At 45.3% G+C, this 26981-nt stretch overlaps 1 protein-coding gene across 1 annotated transcript in view; it reads right to left on the reverse strand.

The window, feature by feature from the left end:
- The window catches only part of CTDSPL2 (CTD small phosphatase like 2), a gene marked incomplete in the record, with an annotated part of 403243 nt that overhangs the window by 22615 nt on the left and 353647 nt on the right, over window positions 1–26981 (reverse strand). The window contains 1 exon segment of the mRNA XM_030189827.1: window positions 16065–16160. Coding sequence (XP_030045687.1) covers window positions 16065–16160 — 96 coding nt within the window.

Here is a 26981-nt window from a genome sequence, read left to right on the forward strand (position 1 = left end):
TCCAAGCTGAAGATCCCTAACCTTGCAAGTTTGCTATTGCTTTGGATAAAAAATCTATTACCATATAAACTTCAGGAAATCACTAAAAACCAAACTGTTCAAAAAGGCATACCCTACCGACCCAACATAAATGCCTATACTCTGCAACACAGCAAAACAAAAGCTCGTAATGGACACTACATAACCTGTCCGCTCTTCGATCTCCATTGTGTCTGAAACGTATGAATCTTATTCGACCATAACATCACCTTGTATTTGTTTCTCTACCAGACTTGGTGAACGCCATTACGGTATGTAAGCCACAATGAGCCTGCAAATAGGTAGAAAAATGTGGAATACAAACGCAACAAATAAAATAAATAAACCAATATGGCAGGAAGCTCCATCCACTGGCTTCAACCCAGATAGTCTCAATGTCTCCTGTCATTAAACCCCCTTGGTGTGGAGGGCAGGGCCGGTCTTAACAAGTGCGGGGCCCTGTGTAGACCAATTTGGTGGGGCCCCATCCTAGCCTCGCCCCTGCCCTAGCCCCACCCCAGCTCCACCCCATTGATAAGATTATTCAATTTTTAGAAACTTTATTTATTTATGAAATTTCAAATAAAGACAAATGAAGCTAAACTTGTATAGAAAAACTGATTGAAATAAGCACAATGCTATCACGACCCCCCCCACCCCAGAAATTATTCAGTTCAAGTCCACTACAATTAGTAGTTCCAATTCTCATAACAAAAGAGAATAAAGGAAAAATATTAATTAAGAAAAGATCCAGTACTTTCAAATTCCCCTATTACTCTGTAACCCATCAAACCAGAGAGGCAACACTGAGATCCCCAAGTAGCCAAAAAAGATGTAAGTAAGTGCATAGGTTTTTTTTTTTTAATTTTATTTACATTTGTACCCCACGCTTTCCCACTCATGGCAGGCTCAATGCGGCAGGCAATGGAGGGTTAAGTGACTTGCCCAGAGTCACAAGGAGCTGCCTGTGCCGGGAATCGAACTCAGTTCCTCAGGACCAAAGTCCACCACCCTAACCACTAAAGACAAAACCACAACACATTTAAAGTAGCAAATTTTTCCATAAATCAGCTATATTGGAGATAGACTGACTGTCCTAAATCTAGTCCTCCTGCTCCTGGGTGTGCTGCTTTGAAATCAGCTCCCCCTGCTGCCACAAAGCTTCCATGAAGAAGGAAGAATTGACTTTTGTATCTGAATGTAACTCGCCTTGAGCTACTGCTGAGAAAGGCGTGCTCTAACATCACATCCCAAAGACTAGTACCACATATAATATAATATATAATAAAGTGATATAAAACACAAAAAATGTCCTTAGGACCTAAAGAACAATTCTACAATGCCATAATAGCACTAACTTCCAGGAATCACACAGCAAGGGCAGCAGCGTAAACAATGCAATATCAAAATTGGAAAACTAAACAAGCCAGATTAGAACAGATCAGCCCTACATAGACATTCAGTGTTAACAGAATACCTGGTCTTTCACACATACAGAACACGGATAGACCTTTACCAGGTATAGAATACGTAACCATGAACTAAAAATAGAAATATGTAGACAAAAATGCTTATGGATTAATTTACAGCAATATAACTAGGCATACCTCAGATGTACAGTCATATGTAAAGTATTTAAATTTTCTTGAACCCATATTCTTAAAAATACACTAATATGATTTTAAGAACTTCTGAAATTAAACCAAACCCCAAGAAACTAGACTCTCCAATGAATGCAACACTAAAATATATGCCAAAATGTAAAGATAGCAGATGTAAATTTTAAAATATGACACATTCTGATCACATTACAAATTAACAAATAAAAATAAAGCAAAAAAATGGAAATAAGGCATTTCTTCTTCCCCCCTTCCATCTAGCGTATCCCCCTCTCACCATTCATCCAGTGCCCCCCCAATCTCCCATTCCAACCAATGTGTCTCCTCTCTCCCCCTTCCGTGTCTCCCTTTTTTCTGACTCCTCTCCCCCTTCCATCTAGCATGACCCCACTCCTCCCCTTCCATCCAGCATGTCCCCCTCTCTCTCTTCCATTCAGCTTCTCCCCTTCTCTATCTCTACTTACATACAGCTTTTCCCACCTCTCCAATCTAGCATGCCCCCTCTCTCCCTCTTCCATCCAGCATGTCCTCTTTATCTCCCCCTTTCACCCAGCATGTCCCCTCTCCCCCCTGTCACATGATCTTTCATCCAGTGTTTCTCTCTTCCTTCCTTCCATCCAATATCTCCCACTCCCTCCCCCTTCCATTCAGCGTTTTCTCTCTCTCTTTATCCTTCGGTCTCTCCCCTGTCTCTCTCTTCTTATTCACCCTGTCCACCAGTGTCTCAGTGTCCCTGTCTTTACCCTCCCTCTATAGTCAGCATCTCTCCGCTTGCCCTATGCTCCCTTCCATGGTCTTCATTTCCTGTTTATGTTCCTGTTCCTTTCCATGTCCAGCTTTTCTCTCTTCTCTACCCTCTGTACCCCCACCCTTGGTCCAGCCTCTCTCCCTCCCTCACTCATAGTCCAGCATCTCTCCTCCTGATCCAGTCTGTCTCTTCTCTCCACTAATCCACCCAGACCAGCATTTCTCCACATCTTCCACCTCCCCTTTGCTCAGCAGGTCTCTCTTGTTTCCTTCCCACTGTTTCCCCTATCTCTCTCTCAAAATCACTGAGAAATTAGGACTTACCGGCTGCTGCTGCTATTTTCCATTTGTGTCCATCACCAGACCACCAGTGCAGCAGAACCAGGCTGTAGGTGTGCCCTCCACTACAACGCGGCCTGCCCCTGAGGAAGGAAGTTGACTGTGTCGCGGCGGGCTGCTAACTCAAGCACTATTAAGTTACAATTAAATTTACAGGCAGAGGTACCAAGTCACAAGCATCTGCTTGCCCTCGCTCTCATTACACGCTACTGCCCCCGGTATAGTCTGTTATCTTTTCCTCTTTCACCCTCCCCAGTCCAGCGCGTCCCCCTCCGCAATCCGGCAACTCTCCCACAATCTGAAGCTCACCCTGCCCATCCTACCATCAAACTCATGCCTGTAGTCACTCACCAGAGTCGCCACCACTCTCACAGTTTCCCTTCTCCGACGCCCCGCCCCCTCTGACGCGTTCCACCCTGCAGGAAAGAGGAAGTTGGCGAGTCGCGGGGGTGGGCGGGATCACGCCGCAACAGCGGTCAGGAGGTGTTATGGGGTGACAAAGTGCGTCATGGCGCTGGGAGTGCAGAAGTCACTCAGGCACCAGCAGTCTCATCTGGCTGGGTCTGGCGGCGGCGGGACCCGGAGCGCAACAGAAATGTTGAAGGCAGCACCCGGAGGCCAGAGCAGGATGGAGGCGGCGGAGTCGAGGCGCGCCGAGCGGGGACCCCCTAAGCGCGAGGCCCTATGCGGCCGCCTCGGCCTAAGACCGGCCTTGGTGGAGGACCAGCAGAGAGGGCATGGTGGATCTGAGTGGTGGAGTGTGAGTGAGGCAGGGAGAAGGACATGCTGGCTGGGGAGGGGTGTGAATGAGGAAGGGAGAAATGTGTATGTTTGTGTGTATATGTCAGGGAGAAAGACCTGGTGTGGGGGCTAGAGACGTGCACGGGAACTGGGTTCCTGTGGGGACGGAAACAGTTCCTGTGGGGTTCCCATGGGAACGGAAACAGTTCCTGTGGGGTTCCCGTGGGAACGGAAACTGTCCCTGTGGGGTTCCCGTGGAAGTGTACGCTGCACTTCTGCCAGCCTCTCACCTACCAAGTACCAAGTTCTTTGAGTGCTGTCTCCTCCTCTTTGCTTTAACAGCACAGTTGCGGAAAGTCTCTATTAAAGAGGTGGTAGAGACACATATGGTGACGGAATTCATAAAGATGAACACAGAGGATCCTCCGAAGGGATCCTCAGAAGCTTAGCCAAGATTGGGTCGCAGAGCTGTAGGAGGAGACGGGTCTGGTGGTTGGGAGGTGGGCCTTGTTCTGGGCAGATTTCTACAGGCAGCTCCTTGTGACTCTAGCTTTTCCTCATAGGGAAGTCATCCCATCCCCTTTATCGTTTTCGTCGCCCTTCTCTGCACCTTTTCTAATTCTACTATATCTTTTTTGAGATGCGGCGATCAGAATTGAACACAATATTCAAGGTGCGGTTGCACCATGGAGCAATACAAAGGCATTATAACGTCCTCATTCCTCAAGGAAAAGTTCATAAACCATTATTAAATTGACTTGGGAAAATCCACTGCTTATTTCTGGGATAAGCATCATAAAATGTATCAAGCTTTTCTGGGATCTTGCCAAGTATTTGTGACCTGGATTGGCACTGTTGGAAACAGGATAATGGGCTTGATGGACTTTTGGTCTGTCCCAGTGTGGCAACACTTATGTACTAGTAACTGGGTGACCTCCATTGCATTAGTCCCTAAATCTGATGGGAGTATTCGGTTCTGTACAGACTTCTGGAAGGTAAATGCTGTCCAAGCTCAGTGTATTTGATGCTGAGGGTGGATGACCTGATTGAAAGAATAGGAGCAGCCCAGTTCATCTTGACACTGAATATGACCAAAAGATACTGGCAAGTATCCCTCACCCCAAAACTGCCAAAGAGAAGACTGCCTTCTCAATAACCCAAGACCTCTTTCAATTTACAGTACTAACCCCCCCATTTCATAGCCTGGTCAACCACTACAGAGTTTGCATGATGGTTATGCAGCCACTAACTTAGAAGATATAGCAAAGTTACTTACCTGTAGCAGGTACTCTCCGAGGACAGCAGGCTGATTGTTCTCACATGTGGGTTGGCATCCACGGCAGCCCCAGGAACAAAGATTTTCCAGCAAAATCTTCAAACTCTTTGCGACAGCCAGTACAGCGTGGAATGGACACACTGTGCATGCGCGGCCATCTTCCAGCCCGCGCGTCCATTCCCGCCTCAGTTACGTGAAAAGCAAAGAAAGAATAAAACTCTTCCAAAGGGGAGGTGGGCGGGTTGCTGAGAACAATCAGCCTGCTGTCCTCAGAGAATACCTGCTACAGGTAAGTAACTTCGCTTTCTCCGCGGACAAGCAGGCTGCTTGTTCTCACAAGTGGGGTATCCCTAGCCCCCAGGCTCACTCAAAACAACAAAGAAAGGTCAATGGGGCCTCGGAACGGTGAGGACATAACTGAGATTGACCTATGAAGAAACAGCTGAGAGTGCAGCCTGGAACAGAACAAAAAATGGGCCTAGGTGGGTGGAGTTGGATTCCAGACCCCAAACAGATTCTACAGCACCAACTGCCCGAACCGACTGTCGCGTCGAGAATCCTGCTGAAGGCAGTAATGAGATGTGAATGTGTGGACTGATGACCACGTCGCAGCCTTGCAAATCTCCTCAACAGTGGCTGACTTCAAGTGGGCCACTGACGCTGCCATGGCTCTAACACTATGAGCCGTGACATGACCCTCAAGAGTCAGCCCAGCTTGGACATAAGTGAACGAGATGCAATCTGCTAGCCAATTGGAAATGGTGCATTTCCCCAACAGCGACTCCCTTCCTGTTGGGATCAAAAGAAACAAACATTTGGGCAGACTGTCTGAAGGGGCTTCTCCACGCCACATAGAAGGTCAATGCTCTCTTGCAGTCCAATGTATGCAACTGACGTTCAGCAGGACGGGTATGAGGACGGGGAAAGAATGTTGGCAAGACAATTGACTGGTTCAGATGGAACTTCGACACCACCTTTGGCAGGAACTTAGGGTGAGTGCGGAGGTCTACTCTGTTATGATGAAATTTAGTATAAGGAGCATGGGCTACCAAGGCTTGAAGCTCACTGACCCTACGAGCTGAAGTAACGGCCACCAAGAAAATGACCTTCCAGGTCAAATACTTCAGATGACAGGAATTCAGTAGCTCAAAAGGAGGTTTCATCAGCTGGGTGAGGATGACGTTGAGATCCCATGACACTGGTGGAGGTTTGACCGGGGGCTTTGACAAAAGCAAACCTCTCATGAACCGAACTAAAGGCTGTCCAGAGATAGGCTTACCCTCTACACGATAATGAAAAGCACTAATTGCACTAAGATGAACTCTTACAGAGTTGGTCTTGAGACCAGACTTTGACAAGTGTAGAAGGTATTCAAGCAGGGTCTGTGCAGGACAAGAGTGAGGATCTAGGGCCTTGCTGTCACACCAGATGGCAAACCTCCTCCATTTAAAAAAGTAACACCTCTTCGTGGAATCTTTACTGGAAGCAAGCAAGACTCAGGAGACACCCTCAGAAAGACCCAAAGTGGCAAAGTCTACACTCTCAACATCCAGGCCGTGAGAGCCAGAGACTGGAGATTGGGATGCAGAAGCACCCAGTCGTTTTGAGGGTTGGAAAATCTCCACGGTTCTTCGGAGGATAACTCCAGAAGAAGAGGAAACCAAATCTGACGCGGCCAAAAGGGCGCAATCAGAATCATGGTTCCGCGGTCTTGCTGCAGTTTCAGCAAAGTCTTCCCCACCAGAGGTACAGAAGGATATGCATACAGAAGGCCTGTCCCGCAATGCAGGAGAAAAGCATCTGACGCTAGTCTGTCATGAGCCTGAAGTCTGGAACAGAACTGAGGGACCTTGTGATTGGACTGAGTGGCAAAAAGATCCACCGAGGGGGTGCCCCACCCCCGGAAGACCTTACGTACCTCGCCTGAGTTGAGCGACCACTCGTGAGGTTGCATTATCCTGCTCAATCTGTCGGTTAGACTGTTAAGCCTGCCAGATACGTGGCCTGGAGAAACATGCCGTGACAGCGAGCCCAAAGCCACATCTGGACGGCTTCCCGACACAGGGGGCGAGATACGGTGCCCCCCCCCCCCTCCCGCTTGTTGACGTAGTACATGGCAACCTGATTGTCTGTCTGAATTTGAATAATTTGATTGGACAGCCGATCTCGCAGCTCCAGGAGATTGATCTGAAGATTTGATTCCTGGAGGGACCAAGCTTCTCACAGGGCTCCCACTTAGCCATCTCTCTCCTCTTCAATCTGTTCAAAATTCTGCTGCATGACTAAAATTCCGCCAGGGTCGTTATGCTCATATTAGCCCTCTCCTCAAGTCACTTCACTGGCTTCCTATCCGTTTCCGCATACAGTTCAAACTCCTCTTATTGACCTATAAGTGCTTTCACTCTGCAGCTCCTCAGTACCTCTCCACTCTCATCTCTCCCTACATTTCTCCCCTGGAACTCCGTTCACTGGGTAAATCTCTCTTATCTGCACCCTTCTCCTCCACCTATAAACTCCAGACTCCGTTCCTTTTATCTTGCTGCACCATATGCCTGGAATAGACTTCCTGAGCCGGTATGTCAAGCTCCATTTCTGGCTGTCTTCAAATCTAAGCTAAAAGCCCACCTTTTTGATGCTGCTTTTAACTCCTACATAAGTACATAAGTAATGCCACACTGGGAAAAGACCAAGGGTCCATCGAGCCCAGCATCCTGTCCACGACAGCGGCCAATCCAGGCCAACGGCAACTGGCAAGCTTCCCAAACGTACAAACACTCTATACATGCTATTCCCGGAATTGTGGATTTTTCCCAAGTCCATTTAGTAGCGGTTTATGGACTTGTCCTTTAGGAAACCGTCTAACCCCTTTTTAAACTCTGTTAAGTTAACCACATTCACCACGTTCTCCGGCAACGAATTCCAGAGTTTAATTACGCGTTGGGTGAAGAAAACTTTTCTCCGATTTGTTTTAAATTTACTACACTGTAGTTTCATCACATGCCCCCTAGTCCTAGTATTTTTAGAAAGCGTGAACAGACGTTTCACATCCACCTGTTCCACTCCACTCATTATTTTATATACCTCTATCATGTCTCCCCTCAGCCTTCTCTTCTCCAAGCTGAAAAGCCGTAGCCTCCTTAGTCTTTCTTCATAGGGAAGTCGTCCCATCCCCGTTATCATTTTAGTCGCCCTTTGCTGCACCTTTTCCAATTCCAGTATATCTTTCTTGAGATGCGGCGACCAGAATTGAACACAATACTCAAGGTGCGGTCGCACCATGGAGCGATATAACAGCATTATAACATCCTCACACCTGTTTTCCATACCTTTCCTAATAATACCCAACATTCTATTCGCTTTCTGAGCCGCACCAGCACACTGAGCAGAAGGTTTCGGTGTATTATCGACGACGACACCCAGATCCCTTTCTTGGTCCGTAACTCCTAACGTGGAACCTTGCTATAATTCGGGTTCTTTTTTCCCACATGCATCACCTTGCACTTGCTCACATTAAATGTCATCTGCCATTTAGCCACCCAGTCTCCCAGTCTCGTAAGGTCCTTCTGTAATTTTTCACAATCCTGTCGCGAGTTAACGACTTTGAATAACTTTGTGTCATCAGCAAATGTAATTACCTCGCTAGTTACTCCCATCTCTAAATCATTTATAAATATATTAAAAAGCAGCGGTCCTAGCACAGACCCCTGAGGAACCCCACTATCTACCCTTCTCCATTGTGAATACTGCCCATTTGACCCTTATTCACTTGTTCAGAACCCTTATTTTATCATCCTCACCTTAATATTCCCTTATCTCGTTTGCCCTTTTTGTCTGTCCTAATTAGATTGTAAGCTCTGTCGAGCAGGGACTCTCTCTTCATGTTCAAGTGTACAGCGCTGCGTAGTCTAGTAGTGCTATAGAAATGATAAGTAGTAGTAGTAGTGTGGAGCTCCTCTACATGCGCTCCCCACCCCAGGAGAGAAGCATCCATGGTAAGCACTTTTTGAGGCTGAGGAATCTGGAAAGGACGTCCCAGGGTCAAATTGGATCGAATTGTCCACCAGTGAAGAGAATTGTGAAAATCGGTGGACAGCTGGATCACATCCTCTAGATTCCCCGCAGCTTGATACCACTGGGAAGCTAGGGTCCATTGAGCAGATCTCATGTGCAGGCGTGCCATGGGCGTCACATGAACTGTGGAGGCCATATGGTCAAGAAGTCTCAACATCTGCCGAGCCGTGATTTGCTGAGATGCCCTGGCCATGGAAATGAGAGACAGAAGGTTGTCTGCTCTCGTCTCAGGAAGATAGGCTCCAGCTATCTGAGAGTCAAGCAGAGCTCCTATGAATTCTAGTTGTTGAACTGGAAGAAGGTGGGACTTTGGGTATTGATGACAAACCCTAGTAGCTCCAAGAGTCGAATAGTCATAGTAACATAGTAGATGACGGCAGAAAAAGACCTGCATGGTCCATCCAGTCTGCCCAACAAGATAAACTCATATGTGTATACCTTACCTTGATTTGTACCTGCCTTTTTCAGGGCACAGACCGTACAAGTCTGCCCAGCAGTATTTCCCGCCTCCCATCACCGGCTCTGGCACGGACCGTATAAGTCTGCCCTCCACTATCCTCGCCTCCCAACCACCAACCTCTCTTCCCCCACCTGCTCTGCCACCCAATTTCGGCTAAGCTTCTGAGAATCCATTCCTACAAGTACAAGGCTGAAAAGTATTCTTTAAGCCAGGGTGCAAATCTTGAAGGATATGCATGCTTTGATGGGTAGCCAGTGTAATTTTGGGAGTGATGGTTTTGTGCTTTTGAATAGATTTGTTCCAAATATTAATCTAGCTGCTGTATTTTGTGCTGTTTGTAGTTTCTTTAGTAGTTGTTCTCTGCTTCCTGCATGAATGCCGTTGTGGTAGTCTCCTATTAGCAAGATGTTGGGATTATTATCCATGAAGTTTGTTTGCATTGCTTTCCAATTCCCTGGGGGTCTGTAGAAAAGGATGTAGCACAGTTGGTTGAGTAGTGTCTGGTCTTTGATTTTAAATGCAACAGTTTCCAATTACAGTGTTATACATTCTGCTGAGGTTTCAACCGTTAGGAAGGATCTGTATAATAGTGCTATTCCTCTGCCTCTTTTCCCTTTTGTGGTGCAGTGTAATATTTTACAGCCTGGTGGGCATAGATCCAAGATAATAGGGTCTTCCTGGTAATGTATCCATGTTTCATTTAAGAAAACCAATCCAAGGTCTTTGTCTGTTACCTAGTCCTTTATTGCGTCTGTTTTGTTTATCACTGGCATTGATAAATAATCATCTTCTGTTAATGTGATAGTGATAATTTTCTTTAATTGGTGTTTGATTTGGTTGCTGCATTTCTTGGTCTCCTTTCTGGCCTTTTGTAGTGTTTGCCTATCGGATGAGTGGATTCCATTCTTTGTAGGGCTTTGTCCAGTTGTCTGGGCTCTGTTGGAGATGAGGACGTTTCCTCTCGCAAGAGTATTGGTATGTTGTTGTTTTCTCCCTATGTTAGAGTAGTCGTGGATGTTATTTGCGTTAGAGCTAATAATCCTATTAGTAATCTTGTAATGAACATAGTAACATAGTATATGACGGCAGAAAAAGACCTGCACGGTCCATCTAGTCTGCCCACGATAAACTCATATGTGTATACCTTACCTTGATTTGTACCTGTCTTTTTCAGGGCACAGACCGTATAAGTCTGTCCAGCAGTATTTCCCGCCTCCCAACCACCAGTCCCGCCTCCCATCACCGGCTCCGGCACAGACCCCGTATAAGTCTGCCCTCCCCCATCCTAGCCTCTCAACCACCAACCCCTCTTCTCCCCGCCACCCAATTTCAGCTAAGCTTCTGTGGATCCATTCCTTCTGCACAGGATTCCTTTATGCCTGTCCCACGCATGTTTGAATTCCGTTACCGTTTTCATCTCCACCACCTCCCGCGGGAGGGCATTCCAAGTGTTCACCACCCTCTCTGTGAAGAAATACTTCCTGACATCTTTCCTGAGTCTGCCCCCCTTCAATCTCATTTAATGTCCTCTCATTCTACCGCCTTCCCAGGCATTTGCATGGACTGTAGAGCTCCTGCCTCTGAGGTGTTCTTCACCAGCCAATCGTCGAGATAAGGGAACGCATGCATTCCCAGTCTGCGTAGCGATGCTGCAACGACCGCCAGGCATTTTGTAAACACCCTGGGCACGGAGACAAGCCCAAAGGGCAGCACACAATACTGAAAGTGCTATGTTCCCAGACGGAATTGCAGATACTCCTGTGAGCTGGAAGTATCGGAATGTGAGTGTAAGCATTCTTTAAGTCCAGAGATCCCAAAGGGCAGCACACAATACTGAACGTGCCGTGTCCCCAGGCGGAATCTGAGATACTGTCTGTGAGCTGGCAGTATCGGGATGTGAGTGTAAGCGTCCTTTAAATCCAGGGAACATAGCCAATCGTTTTGCTGAATCATGGGAAGAAGAGTGCCCAGGGAAACCATCCTGAACGTTTCTCTGACCAGATATTTGTTCAGGGCCCTTAGGTCTAGGATGTTTTCTTTTGCACAAGGAAGTACCTGGAATAGAATCCCAACCCTTCTTGCCCTGGTGGAACGGGCTCGACCGCACTGGCGCTCACAAGGGCGGAGAGTTCCTCTGCAAGTACCTGCCTGTGCTGGAAGCTGAAGGACTGAGCTCCTCTGGTGGGCAATTTGGAGGCCTGGAGATCAAACTGAGGGAGTACTCCAACCGGACTATTTGAAGAACCCACTGGTCGGAGGTTATGAGAGGCCACCTTTGGTGAAAAAATGTTAAACTCCCTCCAACCGGTAGACCATCCGACACAGGTACGTTTATGGCGGCTATGCTCAGCTGGAGCCAGTCAAAAGCTCATCCCTTGCTTTTGCTGGGGAGCTGCAGGGGCCTGTCTGGGCGCACGCTGTTGACGCGAACGAGCGCGCTGGGGCTGAGCTTGAGAAGGCTGTCGGGAAGGTGGATTGTACCTACGCTTATTGTAAGCATAGGGAGCATTCCTCCTGCCCCTGAAAAACCATCTACCAGTTGAGGTAGATGCTGAAGGCGCCCAGTGGGAGAGCTTGTCGAGGGCGGTTTCACGCTGGTGGAGCTGCTCTACCACCTGCTCGACCTTCTCACCAAAAATATTATCCCCCCGGCAAGGAACATCTGCAAGCCGCTGCTGGGTTTGATTGTCCAGGTCAGAGGCACGCAGCCATGAGAGTCTGTGCATCACTATACCTTGAGCAACGGATCTGGATGCAACATCAAAAGTGTCATAAGCACCCCTGGACAGGAATTTATGACACGCCTTCAGCTGCCTGACCACCTCCTGAAAAGGCCTGGCATGCTCCGGAGGGAGCTTATCCACCAAGTCCACCAGTTGCTTAACATTGTTCCGCATGTGGATGCTCGTGTAGAGCTGATAGGACTGAATTTTGGACACTAGCATAGAGGAGTGGTAGGCCTTCCTCCCAAAAGAGTCTAAAGTCCTAGCTTCTCGCCCCAGGGGCGCCGAGGCGAAATCTCTAGTACTTCTGGCTCTCTTGAGAGTGGAATCCACAACCACAGAGTCGTGAGGTAACTGCGACCTCATCAACTCAGGTTCTCCATGGACCCGATACTGGGACTCTTTTTCTTGGGGATGGTGAGATTAGATAAAGGTTTCATCCAGTTCCTCAGCAATGTCTCCTTGAGGACATTATGCAGAGGGGCAGTGGATGACTCTTTAGGTGGTGAAGGACAGTCCAGGACCTCGAGCATCTCAGTCCTGGGCTCATCTTCTTACCACAGGGAAAGGAATCCCACAGACATTTCCTGGACAAAGGAGGAGAAGGACAGACTCTCCGGCGGAGAAAGCTTCCTCTCAGGTGAAGGAGTGGGATCAGAAGGAAGACCACAAGACTCCTCGGAAGAGAAATACCTTGGGTCCTCCCCTTCATCCCAGGAGGCATCCTCCTCGGTATTGGACAAAAGTTCACGAACTACAGTCCGAAACCGGGCCCGTCTCAATGTCGAGGAACCATGTCCTCGATGACGATGTCAAGAGGTCGACTCCCCTGACGGCGGCGACGAAGCTCCCTCCATCGACGTCGAATCAACCTGGGTGGTAGCCGAGGCCAATGCCGCAAGTGGCTGGCACAGAGCCAGTCGCCACTTGCATCAACGGTACCGAGGGCGCAAGCACCCCTGGTACCGGAACAGAGCACTGCAGCAGCCCTTCCAGAAGCCCTGGAAGAATGGCTTGGATGCTCTCCTCCAGAGTCGCTGTCGAGGAAGGCTGGGAGGCTGGTGTCGGAGTCCACGCATCAACACCTCCTGGATGGAGGGTGAGCGGTCCTCCCGGCGTCGACGCTTTCTGGGCGCTGAATCCCTCGATGCCCCAGAGCTCCCGGTACCGTGTCTCGAAGGAGACCGGTGCCGAGGACGTGGAATCCACACGCCTCCTCGGGGTCGGGTCCAACATGGGTCAGTCCCGGGGGCCCTGCCCTGTAGAAACCTTCGAGATAGGTGGAGACCCATTCGACGGCCCACTACTCCCAGCTACAGGTGAAGTCCGGGCAGCCATTACCTGCGCTCCAGATGTTGATGCCATTCCCGGTGCCAATATTGATGCCGCTGACCTCGGTACTGCTGTCGATGCCGAGGGAGCACCAAAAAGATGGTCCCGAAGAGCTCTTTGATGCCTGCATCCGCTTTTTTAAGCTAAGACAATTTGCAGGCTTCTGGGTGATGGTCGGGCCCAAGGCACTGTACACACCAGGAGTGCGGGTCAGTGCTTGAGATAGACCTCTGGCACCGAGTACACTTCTTGAAGCCACTTGGAGGCTTCGAGGACATCAGCGGAAAAATCGTGGTGGCGAAATCAAACGCCTCGATCGTGCCAACTAAGGGCACAAAAAGGGGAACCGCGGACGGGCGGCCAAAAAGGCCGCAACAGAAATCGAAAGCAAACTTACCAGGGCAAAAAACTAAGAAAAAAATTTTTTTTTTTAAACTAACTGGAAAAAAGAAGAAAAGGGAGACCTACAACAAAAAGAAAGCGATAAATGCTACGAAAGGCCGCGGAAGTTTTTCCTGGAACCTGTGAGAGAGCCGCTCTCTACCACGGAAAAGAAAAAACTGTGGCGGGAACGGACACGGGCAGGCAGGAAGATGGCCGCGAATGCGCAGTGTGTCCGTTCCACGCTCTACTGGCTGTCGCAAAGAGTTTGAAGATTTTGCTGAAAAATCTCCGTTCCTGGGGCCGTCGTGGACGCCGACCCACATGTGAGAACAAGCAGCCTGCTTGTCCTCAGAGAATGTAATTTACAGCAAAGGTTGGAGGACCTATCTAATCCAGCTGGAAGTGGTCCTAGACAGCCTAAGAGAAGCTGAACTAACTGTGAACCTGAAGAAATGCTTTTGGGAGGACAGGAAATCCAAAATCTGGGGTATTCCAAAGGAGATGGACAGGTGAGATCCAAAAGGTGGAAGAAAGTGTGCAAGTACTACAGTCTAAAAAGAAAGTTCAAGCATTCCTGAAGTTAGTTGAATACTACCAAAGATTCAATTCAGGGTTCGCTGAGGAGGCAGAGCTGTTGACCTGCCTCTTCCAGAAGGCATCCCCAGAAAAGCTGCACTGGACTTTGGATCTGGATGCTGCCTTCTGAAGTTTAAAGGCTGCTCTCTGTTCTGAGTCAGTTCTAGTGAGTTCTGACTTTAACCGGCCATTTGTAGAGCAAATGGATGCATCTGATGTGGGCCTTGGTGCAGTCCTATAGCACAAGTGGATGGAGATCAACACCCAGTCATAGGCTTTCCTGTAGCCAGGAACTTAACGCCGAGAAAACTCCTTCCTCGGGATCCACCCGATCCTGCGTCGGGAACATATCCCCTAGAAGACTGGTCTCCAATCAGCTCCTGCTCATCGATGGCATCCTCCGCCTGGGCCGTCATGTGCTTCTTGGTCCTGCCACTCGCAAATGCGACTTGGGAGAGATTAACGGGCTCTACACAGGTCTTCATCGCCGCTCCAGAACGCTCACACTCAGAGTATCTTCGATGTGCCAATCTGGCAAAGATTGATCGCTGTAAGCTGGGAGAATGAAATATGAACGCTGCGAGTTATCGGGAGCACGGCGTTTAAGCAGCCATATTCTCCTGTGATGTATTGAAGGACAGAGTTTAATTCTGGGGATCTTGGACAGAATCAAGCTGTTTGTGCTGCCTTTTGACAGACAGTCTAGTGCATGCTGCGGCCCTGAAGGAGCAGGCCATGAGAGAGAATTCTTGATTCCAAGGGCTGCTTTTGTGTTTTATTTTTCTCCACCTATTTTCCCTGCACATTAATTGCTTTACTTCACCTTTAACTCACTGTGTGGCTTTATCAGTGCTCCAGGCCTGCCCTCACCCGTGCTGCTACATGGCAACACATGAGGTCTGCTGCCTTGAACCAGGCAGGCAAGAAACCAAATGATCCTCACATTCATCAGCCACCTACCCCTACACACTTCATTGGATTACCTCCCCTTGTCACCACGTATGATGAAGGATCAAACCTGCCCCATATCTCTGAATTAATGTGGGGGAGCCTAAACAGTCCAATCCAAAGAAAATCATTAAAAATTTACTTTAAAAAAGACTGACATAGCTCTGATACAGAAAATCTACCTAACTCTACTGGAACACAAAAAACTACAGAAAGGGTTACTCTGCTTACAACTTAAATAAGAGTTGCAGGAATCTTAACAAAAGGATCCCCTTCATACTATATAATTTCAAACAAAACAAGGCAAGATATCCATAAGAAGAGGAACAGAAAACAATAATACTTCAATATTTAACTTTTGTCCCCAATGGCATTCTATAGAGAACACCTACTAGACTGTAAATACGGCAGAGTCCTGGCCCAGATGACCAGTTTTTGGCTCAAATAATTAATATCACTCCACCAAGAACTGGCAGACTGCAAAACTCAATTGGTCACGCAGCCAGACCTAATGTCACAAAAATCTTTTATAGGATGTCTTACTACAGTGAGCTCCAGAGGGAGGATGCCAGAAAGAAATATAAATCTAGTACATTCCCTCCCTGAGAACAGATAGTCTGGGAGAAAGAGAGAGTGAGCGAGCACTGCAACATGGTGTACAACAGTAGAGGCCTGAAAAGATACATCTCTAGACAGCATCAAAGTGGACTTCAGACCTCTTTCTACGAATACTCAGATATGGCTCTTCAGGCATTCACTCAATGACACATGCAACAGTCAAGTAACCTATTTGAGAGAGTCCACTGGGTGTGAGAAAGAGAAATACTCACCAGCTCTACAAGTTTCTCTAGGAAGGGAATCAGTTTAAGAAGTTCCTTATCATTTTTGTCCATGAACCAACTTTCAATAGGAATTCCATTGGAAAGCTACAAGTCACAGAAATAGATTAAATAAATTCATGGAGTCAACAACACCGTTTGAAAGACTGATTTTGCATTATTCTCTAAAATACTCACTCGAACATTAGCAAGCCCTAGCCTCTTGCTACTTAGAGCACTGAATACTGTTAACTACCTGTATTTGATAAGTTGAAATATACTACATAAGTACATAAGCACCACCAAACTGGGAAAAGACCAAGGGTCCATCAAACCCAGCATCCTGTCTCTGACAGCGGCTAATCCAGGCTTCAAAAACCCGGCAACCCCCTCCCCCCCCCAATTTTTTTTTAATAATGTTTAATGGACTTTTCCCTCAGGAACCTGTACCTGAATGTAATTCACCTTGAGTAAAATCTAAATAAATGAGAAATGAAATGAATGAGGAAAGGCTGGAAGGGACAGCAGGGAAGAGGGAAAAAGGCTAGGGACAAAAAATTCACTGGATAAAAAGGCCTCTCTGAAAATTGCTCTCTCACAGGGCAGCTAAATTGTGTGTTCATTTATTTATTTATTTTATTGCATTTGTATCCCACATTTTCCCACCTATTTGCGGGCTCAGTGTGGCTTACAATACATTGTGAATGATGGAAATACAATGTGTTACAGTACAATTATTATGGGTTACATTATGAGGAGTTGTGGGAAGACAAAGTCAAGTCAAAACAACATTTAGAGCGTAGAAACTATGGAATGTTACAATGGGGAAAAGATAAGGCGATAGAACAATAGCACGAAAACCTTAAGGTAAAGTAATTTTATATGTGGGTGGATTATTCGGGTAAGAGAATTTAGAAGAAAGTGTTTTGATGCATTTCTGTTAGTGTGTATGGACTTCATGTGTTTTGATCCTTGCAATAAATTTTCTCAAAGAGATAAGTCTTTAGTCGTTTGCGGAAGTCGGTTAGTTCGTAGATCGTTTTCAGGTTGCGTGGTAGTGTGTTCCAGAGTTGCGTGCTCATGTAAGAGAAGGTTGATGCATGTAGTACTTTGTATTTTATGCCTTTGCAGTTAGGGAAGTGGAGATTGAGGAAAGTTCGGGATGATCTTTTAGCAGGGGCTTCGCCGTGGATGATTTTGTGGACTAAAGTGCATACTTTAAAGGTGATACGTTCCTTGAGTGGGAGCCAGTGCAGCTTCTCACGTAAGGGTTTTGCACTTTCGTATTTTGGTTTTCCGAAGATGAGTCTGGCTGCTGTATTCTGGGCTGTTTGAAGTTTCCTCAGTATTTGTTCTTTGCAGCCTGCGTATAATGAGTTACAGTAGTCCAGATGACTGGGTACGAGTGATTGCACTAGGCTGCGAAAGACGGATCTCGGAAAGAATGGTCTTATTCTTTTCAGTTTCCACATGGAGTAGAACATCTTTTTGGTTGTGTTGTTTGCGTGAGTTTCAAGTGTTAGGTGGCGGTCGATTGTGACTCCTAGGATTTTTAAAGTTTCGGAGATTGGCAGATGTAATTTGGGTGTGTTGATTTCGGTAAATTTATTCGTGTTGTATTGGGAGGTAAGTATGAGGCATTGAGTTTTTTCTGCATTCATTTTCAATCGGAATGCATCTACCCAGGTATTCATGATGTGTAGACTCTGGTTGATTTCGTTGGAGATTTCGTTGATGTCTTGTTTGAAAGGAATATATATCGTTACATCATCTGCGTATAAGTAAGGGTGAAGGTTATGATTTGATAGAAGTTTTGCCAAGGGAATCATCATTAGGTTGAAAATAGTTGGTGAGAGGGGGGATCCTTGCGGTACTCCTCATTCAGGTGTCCATGCAGCAGACGTAGTTGAATTTGATGTGACTTGATATGAGCGCAAGGTTAGGAATCCCTTGAACCAGTTTAGGACATTGCCTCCGATGCCCAAATATTCAAGTATGTGTAATAGAATTCCGTGGTCAACCATATCAAAGGCACTTGACATGTCAAATTGTAGGAGGAGTATGTTGGTGCCTGTAGCAATCATTCTTCAGCAATTTATACACTTTTACCCATGGAGAAGAGAAGCAAGACTTCATTTTCAAATCTGTTTGCTGAGACTTCCATACAAATTGTACTTCTGAGTGTCATCTGCAGTTCTATGGTACCAATAGCAATCAAAGGCCAAATATGTTTGTACATTTCCTTTGAAGTCGGATATAAAGCCATGGGTAAAATGTACCAGTAAATGTTGGGGACAATTTACAGACCACCCACCTGGACACAAAGTGGAAAAAAAAAAAAAGATTTAATTGGCTGGTGCTCAAGATTGTCCAGAACGTATTTCCAGCCCCCTGTAATACACATAGTGAGGGGCAGAGTAGCACCTGAATTCAAAAAAGCCTGAGCAAAGCACCGAGGATCCTTCCTGTGATGGAGTGCAAAAATGAAGTAGTGACTTGAGGTACTTTAATAGAAGTGCAATGGACTCTGAGGTCATTAACAGTTGGCACACTTTACTTTCACAGAAGCGCCTAGATCTTCTACCACTGGTAAGATACTTCACCTTTAGCCACTGAGCTTCATAATTTCATCAGTCCACTCCACAAAATTGCTAATTAGAGATGCTCTTCCTCCCCCTTTATGATTAATGTCCTCTCATAAATAACCTTCCCCAACTTGACCTGATTCATGCTGCTTCGCACGCTATTCCCTTCTTTGGCGCTTTTTTTCTATTAGTGTTTTCATATTTCCCCCTCGATGCTTCTGTTCAGCGACAGCTCACAGAACGACTCAGTGGAACAGCTAAACAAACGTCAGTCCTGTTTCACTAAAGTTTACTGTTGTGTACACTGAAACCTTCTGCTCAGTGTGCTGCTGCCGCTTGGAAAGCGAATAGAATGTTGGGTATTATTAGGAAAGGTATGGAAAACAGATGTGAGGATGTTATAATGCCATTATATCGCTCCATGGTGCGACCGCACCTTGAGTATTGTGTTCAATTCTGGTCGCCGCATCTCAAGAAAGATATAGTGGAATTGGAAAAGGTGCAGCGAAGGGCGACTAAAATGATAGCGGTCACAGAAGACGCCTGCAGGCCGTGCCCTATCAGAGGAAGGGGAGGCGTGAGAACCAAATCTGTGCATTGTGCTGGTGATGGATTCCATGCCATGAGAAATTAAAGAGCTGCTCCAAACTGAACCAACTCAGTACTGTTGCAGTAACTAAACCCGAGGTCACAGCTGGGTTTTGGTTGGCAGGCACGGCAAAATGGATCAGGTTAAAGTGCAGTTTAGGTGCATGGATGTGTGGTTTGGGGCAGGCATGTTCAAAGCCTCCTTGCAGAGTCTCCATGGCCTGTATTCCCCATTTTCTCCAGATACCACTCCATGTTATACTAAAGAGGAGATGACCTCACAACTGCTGCTACAAACAGGGTAGGCCTACGGTATAGTTTAACAGCTCCCTCTCTGATCACAGTTTCCTGCAGATGAAGTGAGCTGCCTACACTGTGAATCCTACAAACACAAACCTGGAGAGGTCTGCATCATGGCCTGTGGGTTTTAGGAACAGATCTCTTACTGAAGACAGCTTCCTGCAGAGTCCCACTGCTCTGAAAGGACCATTTTTCATAGTAGATGTCTGGACAAAGGTCTGGAAGATTTTAGGGAACAGCTGGTAAAGTGTCCTGTTTCTTGCCTTCTGCTGCTTTCTGAGTCATTTCCTGGGAAGAAAAACCATCCTCCCTGCCCGCCTACTTCCTGTAGAAAAGATCAAGCCCTTGTCTGGGTGTCATCCTGCATGGATAGGGTCCAACACTGGGCTTTGAAAAACATGTTAATAGAAATAGAATTAAATAAAACATAGAAAAGAAAATAAGATGATACCTTTTTTATTGGACTAACTTAATACATTTTTGATTAGCTTTTATTTATTGCATTTGTACCCCACATTATCCCACCTTTTTGCAGGCTCAATGTGGCTTACAGAGTGTAATAATGATATAGTCATTACATGATCTTAAATACAGTCGATAATAAGCTGAAGGTAGATGAGGATTTAGATGGAAAGGTGTTAGGTAAGGTCGAGTGAGAGGTGTTTTTTGAAGCACTTGGATGGTATAAGGAGTGTTTTGTTTCGTTAAGGATGTCTTTTGTAGGCCTTGTTGAAGAGATGTGTCTTCAAAGATTTGCGAAAGCTGGTTAAGTTGTCCATGGTTTTTACGGCCATGGGTAGTGCATTCTTCGTCATGGGTAGCCCTTCTTCGTCAGATAAGAAATAAGCAAATTTTGATAAGTAACAGCATATATAAGTGAAACATCAAAGTATTTCAGAGTCTGTCAGACTGTCACTGAAATACTTTGATGTTTCACTTATATATGCTGTTACTTATCAAAATTTGCTTATTTCTGATCTGACGAAGAAGGGCTACCTTCAAAAGCTAATCAAAAAATGTATTTAGTCCAATAAAAAAGGTATCATCTTATTTTCTTTTCTATGTTTTATTTTATTCTATTTCTATTGACTGCTTTTAGAAGTGGACTAGCGCAGCTACCACATCTCTCTACTCAAGATGAAAAACATGTTGAAATTGAATTCAAGTAAAACCAAGGTGCTTTGATTTAAAAGTCCTGGAACTGGAAAATGTGCCCATCCACCCGAGGTGCTGGACTGGATGCCAAGAGAGATTTGTCTCAGCTCAGTTTTCAACCTCCACCTGTTCGTTGATGGACACAACTATCCCGTAGATTCTGGAATAGAAGAAAGCTACAGCTTATTTATATAAATTATCTGTTCAACGGGCTAAGAAGGATTACTTCTCGGCCCAAATTCTGAGAGCTCCTCATTCAGCTGTGTTGCACAGGATTCTTTTTAATTTGACTAATGCCCCTGTTCACTGTACTGTTTCTGTTCCTATAGCACAGGATATTGCGGATTATTTTTGTTCTGAAGTTTCTTCTCTTCATAGTAACATAGTAGATGACGGCAGAAAAAGACCTGCACGGTCCATCCAGTCTGCCCAACAAGATAAACTCATATGTGCTACTTTTTGTGTATACCTTACCTTGATTTGTATCTACCATTTTCAGGGCACAGACCGTATAAGTCTGACCAGCACTATCCCTGCCTCCCAACTACTGGCTCTGACACCTAATCTCAGCTAAGCTTCCGAGGATCCATTCCCTTGGAACAGGATTCCTTTACGTTTATCCCACGCATGTTTGAATTCCATTACCGTTTTCCTCTCCACCACCTCCCGCAGGAGAGCATTCCAAGCATCCACCATTCTCTCCGTGAAAAAATACTTCCTGACATTTTTCTTGAGTCTGCCCCCCTTCAATCTCGTATCGTGCCCTCTAGTTCTACCGCCTTCCCATCTCCGGAAAAGGTTCGTTTGTGGATTAATACTTTTCAGATATTTGAACGTCTGTATCATATAACCCCTGTTTCTCCTTTCCTCCAGGATATACATGTTCAGGTCCGCAAGTCTCTCCTCGTATGTCTTGTAACGCAAATCCCATACCATCCTCGTAGCTTTTCTTTGCACCGCTTCAATTCTTTTTACATCCTTAGCAAGACACGGCCTCCAGAACTGAACACAATACTCCAGGTGGGGCCTCACCAACGACTTATACAGGGGCATTAAAACCTCTTTTCTTCTGCTGGTCACTCCCCTCTCTATACAGCCTAGCAACCTTCTACTTATGGCCACCGCCTTGTCACACAAGTGCATTACTTTGCATTTCTTCGCATTGAATTTTAATTGCCAAACGTTAGACCATTCTTCTAGCTTCTGCAGATCCTTTTTCATGTTTTCCACTCCCTCCCGGGTGTTCAGTCTGTTACAAATCTTAGTATCACCCGCAAAAAGGCAAACTTTACCTTCTAACCCTTCAGCAATGTCACTCACAAATATATTGAACAGAATCGGTCACAGCACCAATCCCTAAGGCACTCCACTACTCACCTTTCCCTCCGAGCGAATTCCATTTAACACCACCCTCTGGCGTCTGTCCGTCAACCAATTCCTAATCCAGTTCACCACTTCGGGTCCCATCTTCAGCCCGTCAAATTTGTTCAAGAGCCTCCTGTGGGGAACCGTGTCAAAAGCCTTGCTGAAATCTAGGTAGATTACGTCTATATCACATCCCTGATTTAATTCTCCAGTCACCCAGTCAAAGAATTCAATGAGATTCGTTTGGCACGATTTCCCTTTGGTAAAACCATGTTGTCTCGGATCTTGCAACTTATTGGCTTCCAGGAAATTCACTATCCTTTCCTTCAGCATCGCTTCCATTACTTTTCCAATAACCGAAGTGAGGCTTACCGGCCTGTAGTTTCCAGCTTCTTCCCTATCACCACTTTTGTGAAGAGGGACCACATCCGCCGTTCTCCAATCCCACGGAACCTCTCCCGCTTCCAATGATTTATTAAACAAATCTTTAAGAGGACCCGCCAGAACCTCTCTGAGCTCCTTTAATATCCTGGGGTGGATCCCGTCCGGTCCCATGGCTTTGTCCACCTTTAGCTTTTCAAGTTGTTTATACACACTCTCTTCCGTGAACGGTGCTATATCTACTCCATTTTCATTTGCACTTTTGCCAGTCCATCGCGGTCCTTCTCCAGGATTTTCTTCTGTGAATACAGAACAAAAGTATCTATTTAGCAAATTTGCTTTTTCTTCATCATTATCTACATAGCGGTTCGCAGCGTCTTTCAGTCTCAATTCCCTTATTTGTCTTCCTCCTTTCACTAATATTCCTGAAGAAATTTTTGTCACCCCTCCTTACATTTCTAGCCATTTTTTCTTCCGCTTTCGCCAGACATCTCTCTCTCTTGGCTTCTTTCAGTTTCCTCCGGTATTCCTCTCTGTGTTCGGCTTCTTGAGTTTTGGTGCATTTCAGGAACGCCAACTCTCGGCCACTTGCTTGGAGATCCATATCGGTTTCCTTTTTCTCTTGCTTTTATTTACTTACATAAATGCTTGTGGCTCTATTTATAGCTTCTTTCAGCCTGGACCACTGTCCTTCCACTTCTTGATCGTTCTCCCAGCCCATCAGCTTCTTCCTCAGGTATTCCCCCATTTTACTAAAATCAGCACGCTTGACTTTGAGTTTTGAGTGGCTGCCCTCCACTTCAGCTGTCATATCGAACCAAACCGTTTGATGGTCACTGCAGTTTGATGGACACTATCCCTTTCCCTTCCGCACCAGATCCAGCGTCGCTCTCTCCTTCGTGGGTTCCATCATCATTTGTCTGAGCAGAGCACTTTGTAAAGCATCCACTCTCTCTCTACTTCTTTCCGATTTCGCAGACGAAACCTTCCAATCTACATCCGGCAGACTGAAATCTCCCATCAGCAGAATCTCTTTTTTCTTTCCTAATTTTTGAATATCTGTGATCAGATCTTTATCTAGTTCCTCTAATTGTGTCGGGGGTCTGTAGACAACACCCACGTGGACAGAGGTTCTATCCTCTCATTTTAAGGTGATCCATATTGCTTCTTCCTTTCCCCAGGTCCCTGTCATTTCAGTCGCCGTGATATCATTCCTCACATACAGAGCTACTCTTCCACCTTTACGACCCTCTCTATCCTTCCTAAATAGATTATAGCCTGGTATGTTTGCATCCCATTCATGGGAACCATTGAGCCACATCTCCGTGATTGCAACAACATCCAAGTCTGCCTCCAACATCAGGGCCTGATGATCATGAACTTTATTGCTTAGACTGCGAGCATTTGTGGTCATCGCTTTCCATCTACATTTCCTGGTATGCGTTTCAACATTAGTGATTTGGGGGTTTCTTTTCTCTTTGGGTACCCTTCATATCTTTTTGTCCCACTTTCATTGTTTTTTCTTTGGCTTCCGTTCTGTTTTCAAGAACATCACAGTGCTGTAATGGAGTAAAAGAATTTTGTAGGGGCAACACTTGTGAGGTCGGATGTTTTCTTGTCAAATAACGAAGTCTGCCTGAACCTACCGTGATCCATCTATTTTTAGGTGGTTTTATCCTTTGTGGTAGTGGTGATAATTTGGTATGATTCTGTGCAGTATGATATTGTTCAGTCCTAGATGCTGCTTTAAGTGCATCTAGTTCCTGTTTTACTTTACTGAGCTCGTGTTTTAATCTAGTGAGCTGCAGACAGATAGGACAAGCCTTAAGTCTCCAGATAATTGGTCTTGAAACTAAAGCACCACAATCATTACAGAGAATAAAAGTCATCCTGATTGGTTGAAATGGGTATGAACAGGTGTGATATATAGTGAGAATAGTAGCTGAGATCCTTATTATTAGAGCAGTAATCCTTAGCTGGTGAGTAGAAGACTGGGGATTCCTGTGATAATGAGGGGTTTTCTTTTCTGAGACAGTTGTAATATGGGCGGAGTTAATTTGTGATAAGCAGTGTATTTGGGACAGTTATTTATGAAGTGTCAGTCTTGGGGTGGGTGGGCTTAAGCTTAGGAATGTGTCTGCTGTAACCTATCTGTAGCGCTGCATTTAAATGTACCAGAAGAAATGTCCAGGTGTACAGCTCTTCATACATCGTTGACATCTGTTGTAACTCGGAGTCAAATTTCTTATAATTCAACCCTCAATACGCCTTTAGGAGGCTTTCAGACTCCAATTTTTACGGGATAATTCAGAGAATATGTTTTCCACCTTTTCTCTTCTGTCACAGGCCTTGTTAGGGAAGTCTCTTAGTACTATCAAGACCATCACAGCTTTTTTTGATCCAGTTTCTTCTGTTTTTTTCTTAAACAACTCTGCTTTGTATTTGCCTTTTATTCATACAATGGTAGTAGAAAGTCTTTGGTCTGTTCATATGCCTCAATCTTGAAAACAAACAGCAGTTTGTCCTAAACTTAAGGATCGAAGGTTACAGATTCAGATGTAACTAGCTATTGGCCTATTGTCAACTTACCTTTTCTGGGGAAGTTGACAGAATCTATTGTCCTTTCACAGATAGAGGATTGTTTTGCTTAAAACTGATATTTTACACCCCAATCAAATGGGATTTATAAAGGGTCACAACAGTACAAAAACGGCTGTTCTTGGGTTGACTACCTTTTTACTCCAACAGTTTGCACAGAATAAATCTGTTGCTCTTATAACATTAGACCTTTCTTCTGCTTTTGACACAGTTGGCCATATCTGCTTCTTCATTGCTTGGAAGAGGTTGGCCTGACAGGTATGGTGTTGGTCTGGTTTGCTTCTTATATAAACGGCCGTACTAATACAGTTTGTTGGCAGGGGTGTCAAACTCATTCTTACTCTCTTCCTTCGGGGCTCCCTCAGGAATCACTGTTGGCATCCATATTGTTTTTTTATTTATTTTCCAATATTGAATTTACAAAGATACATATCTTTGAGGAAATTTTACAGAGCACACGGAAAACACTTCCATAAAGAAATTATTATTATAATCATATAAATTAATACTTTTCCTGACTCTGAAATAGCCCACTTAGGTGGATCCAAGATGTCCTAAATATATACCAAGAGGAGTTGGTGATAAATCAAAAATAATAGAACAAAATTAGGCTTACTCTTATAACTTAGGCCTATTATTATAAAGAGTGACCAGTTTCCTTCCTGGGCTTTGTAAATTCACATAATTGATTGACGTCATAAAAGACATATTTCTTATCCTTATATAATATCAAACATTTGCATGGAAAACGTAATTGAAATCTAGCTTGCAATGAAATCACATCTTGTGGTATACACAAAAAGTAGCACATATGAGTTATCTTGTTGGGCAGACTGGATGGACTGTGCAGGTCTTTTTCTGCCGTCATCTACTATGTTACTATGTATGTCTTAAATCCAGAAACTTCTTTCTACGTAATTGTGTCCATTTAGATACATCTGGAAAAATAAGAATTCTCCCTCCTAAGAAATCAACTTTAGTTTTTTGAAAATAAAGTTTCATCAATGCTTCCTTATCTTGGAGGAAAACAAACTTCACAATTAATGTAGATCTCTTTTTTTCCTCTTCAGTGGATTGTTCTAAAAAGGCAGTTAAGTCCAAACCTTCTGCTTGATCTTTTAATTGGGCTTGAGTTCTTTGTTCTTGAAGAATTTCTTGCTTTACTGGCAAATAGTAAATTTTTTTAATAGGAGGATACATCTGCTCAGAATATTTAAACTCTTCCCTCAAGAATCTGAAAAACATCTCTTTAGGAGATATCAGATCATTGAGAGGAAAATTCAAAATTCTCAAATTTAGACTTCTCATTGCATTTTCTAAATTTTCAATTTTTCTCATAGTCATTAATTTTTCTCCAACTACTTGGGTTTGGACTTCACATAAATTTTTCAATTCACCATCAGCTTTCAATTGTTTAGTTGAAATAATATCTAGTTCAGTTTTCATGCTTTTTATTTGTGTAGTATTGTTCAAGGACACAGAAATAAACGATAAACAGACCTTGTGAAGGTTTTCCAGGGCATTCCAAATAGTCTCCAGCGAGATTTCAGCAGGTCTTACCAGGGGCTGCGTTACCGTCATAGTTAAAGTCTCAGCATGTACCGAGGCAAGATCTTGGTCCGGAGCAGCCACTGTTAACTGAAGACGCTGGGCTTCCTCCATTCTCTCCCGCGCCTCTGCTACCTCCTCTGGAGCCTGCCTCTCTTTCGGAGAGTTTAACCTTTCTCTCTCCGGAACTAGTACTCCGGTTGGCTGCAGGAACGGAGGAGTCAATGGGCCAGCAGGGCTGAGTGAAAAATCACTCACCAAGCCGGTGCTCTCCCCTGCACCGGCAGCGGAAACGCCCGTCGGAGTCGAAGCCAGGAACACCGAGATAGTTGTTTGCCGAAGAGAGGGAGTTTCCACCTTGGGAAGAAGAGGTCCCCTTGATTTCCCCTTCCTCTTCGGCATTCCGCTA

The sequence above is a fragment of the Microcaecilia unicolor genome, chromosome 1 (genome assembly GCF_901765095.1).
Source record: "Microcaecilia unicolor chromosome 1, aMicUni1.1, whole genome shotgun sequence".
NCBI lineage: Eukaryota > Metazoa > Chordata > Amphibia > Gymnophiona > Siphonopidae > Microcaecilia > Microcaecilia unicolor.